Source organism: Salvia miltiorrhiza, chromosome 7 (genome assembly GCF_028751815.1).
Source record: "Salvia miltiorrhiza cultivar Shanhuang (shh) chromosome 7, IMPLAD_Smil_shh, whole genome shotgun sequence".
Classification (NCBI taxonomy): domain Eukaryota; kingdom Viridiplantae; phylum Streptophyta; class Magnoliopsida; order Lamiales; family Lamiaceae; genus Salvia; species Salvia miltiorrhiza.
Genome location: NC_080393.1, coordinates 36,665,165 through 36,666,277, shown reverse-complemented (window position 1 = coordinate 36,666,277; position 1,113 = coordinate 36,665,165). Strand labels below are relative to the sequence as shown.

The following is a 1,113-nucleotide window of genomic DNA, read 5'->3' as shown; positions in this document are numbered from 1 at the left end:
AAGCCAATTCTTTTGGCCTATAAGTAAGAGTTCTTGGTCTTACTAAGAGAGCTTTTGCTTGCAAACACTAAGAGAGCACTATAGTTTCAATCGGAGATTTCCTAGCTGTCGAAGATTGAATCGTGCACTTGGAATTGTTCCTGCATCGAATCGACATACACGTGGATACCTTAGTAGTGGATTCACGGCAAGAATCGAGACGCACGCTTACCACACAACGAGTAAGTTATTCCTTTCGTTGTGTGCCTATCTCTACACATGATGCATTTGTAAATCTAGATCTAATCCTTGAATGTATATTCCGCTGCGTATCATTAGATGATGTCAAGGATAACCAACAAAATACTCAATTATTCATCTTATCCATCATGCAGAGTAAACACCCCCTCGGTGAAATGCGACTTTGGACTAACCCTAGCCTATATATATACCTTAGAGAGGAGAACTCGGCGTAGCAAGATTGATCAGAGATCTTGGTGAGGGAGATGTGGAACGCCTCCGACCACGAGAAGTTGTCGGGGGCGATGGCCGTGGGGGAGCCCCACCGGTACGAGTTGTTGAGAATCCCGCAACTCGACTTTCTTGAGAAAGGAGCATTGAAGAGCTCGATTTGCTCTCTCCTCATCCGGTTTAGGAGTTTGGGGTTGATCCCATGGTTGACTACTTGAAAGAAACCCCATTCCGAAGAAGCCGCCGCGATTTTCGACGCGCATTTGGCCCTCGCACCCTCGTCGCCGTCCATTAGACCGGCCAGGTCTATGACCGGCAGGTCATGATGGCATGCGACCTCGCTTTGCGAACTTCGGTCGTGCGACCGACCGTGAGCAACTTTGGTATAGTGTTGGGATAGAGGTGGAGTGGACTCGAGTGCTACCATTTTGGGAAGTCGAAATAGTAAGTGTGGAAATTTAAAGAAATTAAAAGATGTATTTATAGGGTTAGGAGAGACAGCAAGAATAAGTTGGTGAAATTAGAGAAAGAAAGAGACAGTGATTAGGGGGTTGTGTGACAAATGTCGGATAGGGGTTTGTTCAATAAGTTCACGTGTGGCAGTTTGTTTATGAATAAGTCTTGCATACATATGTCCTAATTAATAGTCTAAGTCTACGTGTG

The 1,113-nt window shown here is 45.3% G+C and overlaps 1 protein-coding gene across 1 annotated transcript; it reads right to left on the bottom strand.

Annotated features, from left to right (window-relative positions):
- Positions 1-346: 346 nt before the first annotated feature.
- On the bottom strand, positions 347-877 carry LOC130994176 (gibberellin 2-beta-dioxygenase 6-like). Its single transcript, XM_057919208.1, has one exon. It carries the CDS (start codon positions 875-877, stop codon positions 347-349), a length of 531 nt encoding a protein of 176 aa, XP_057775191.1.
- Between the last annotated feature and the right edge of the window lie 236 nt (positions 878-1,113).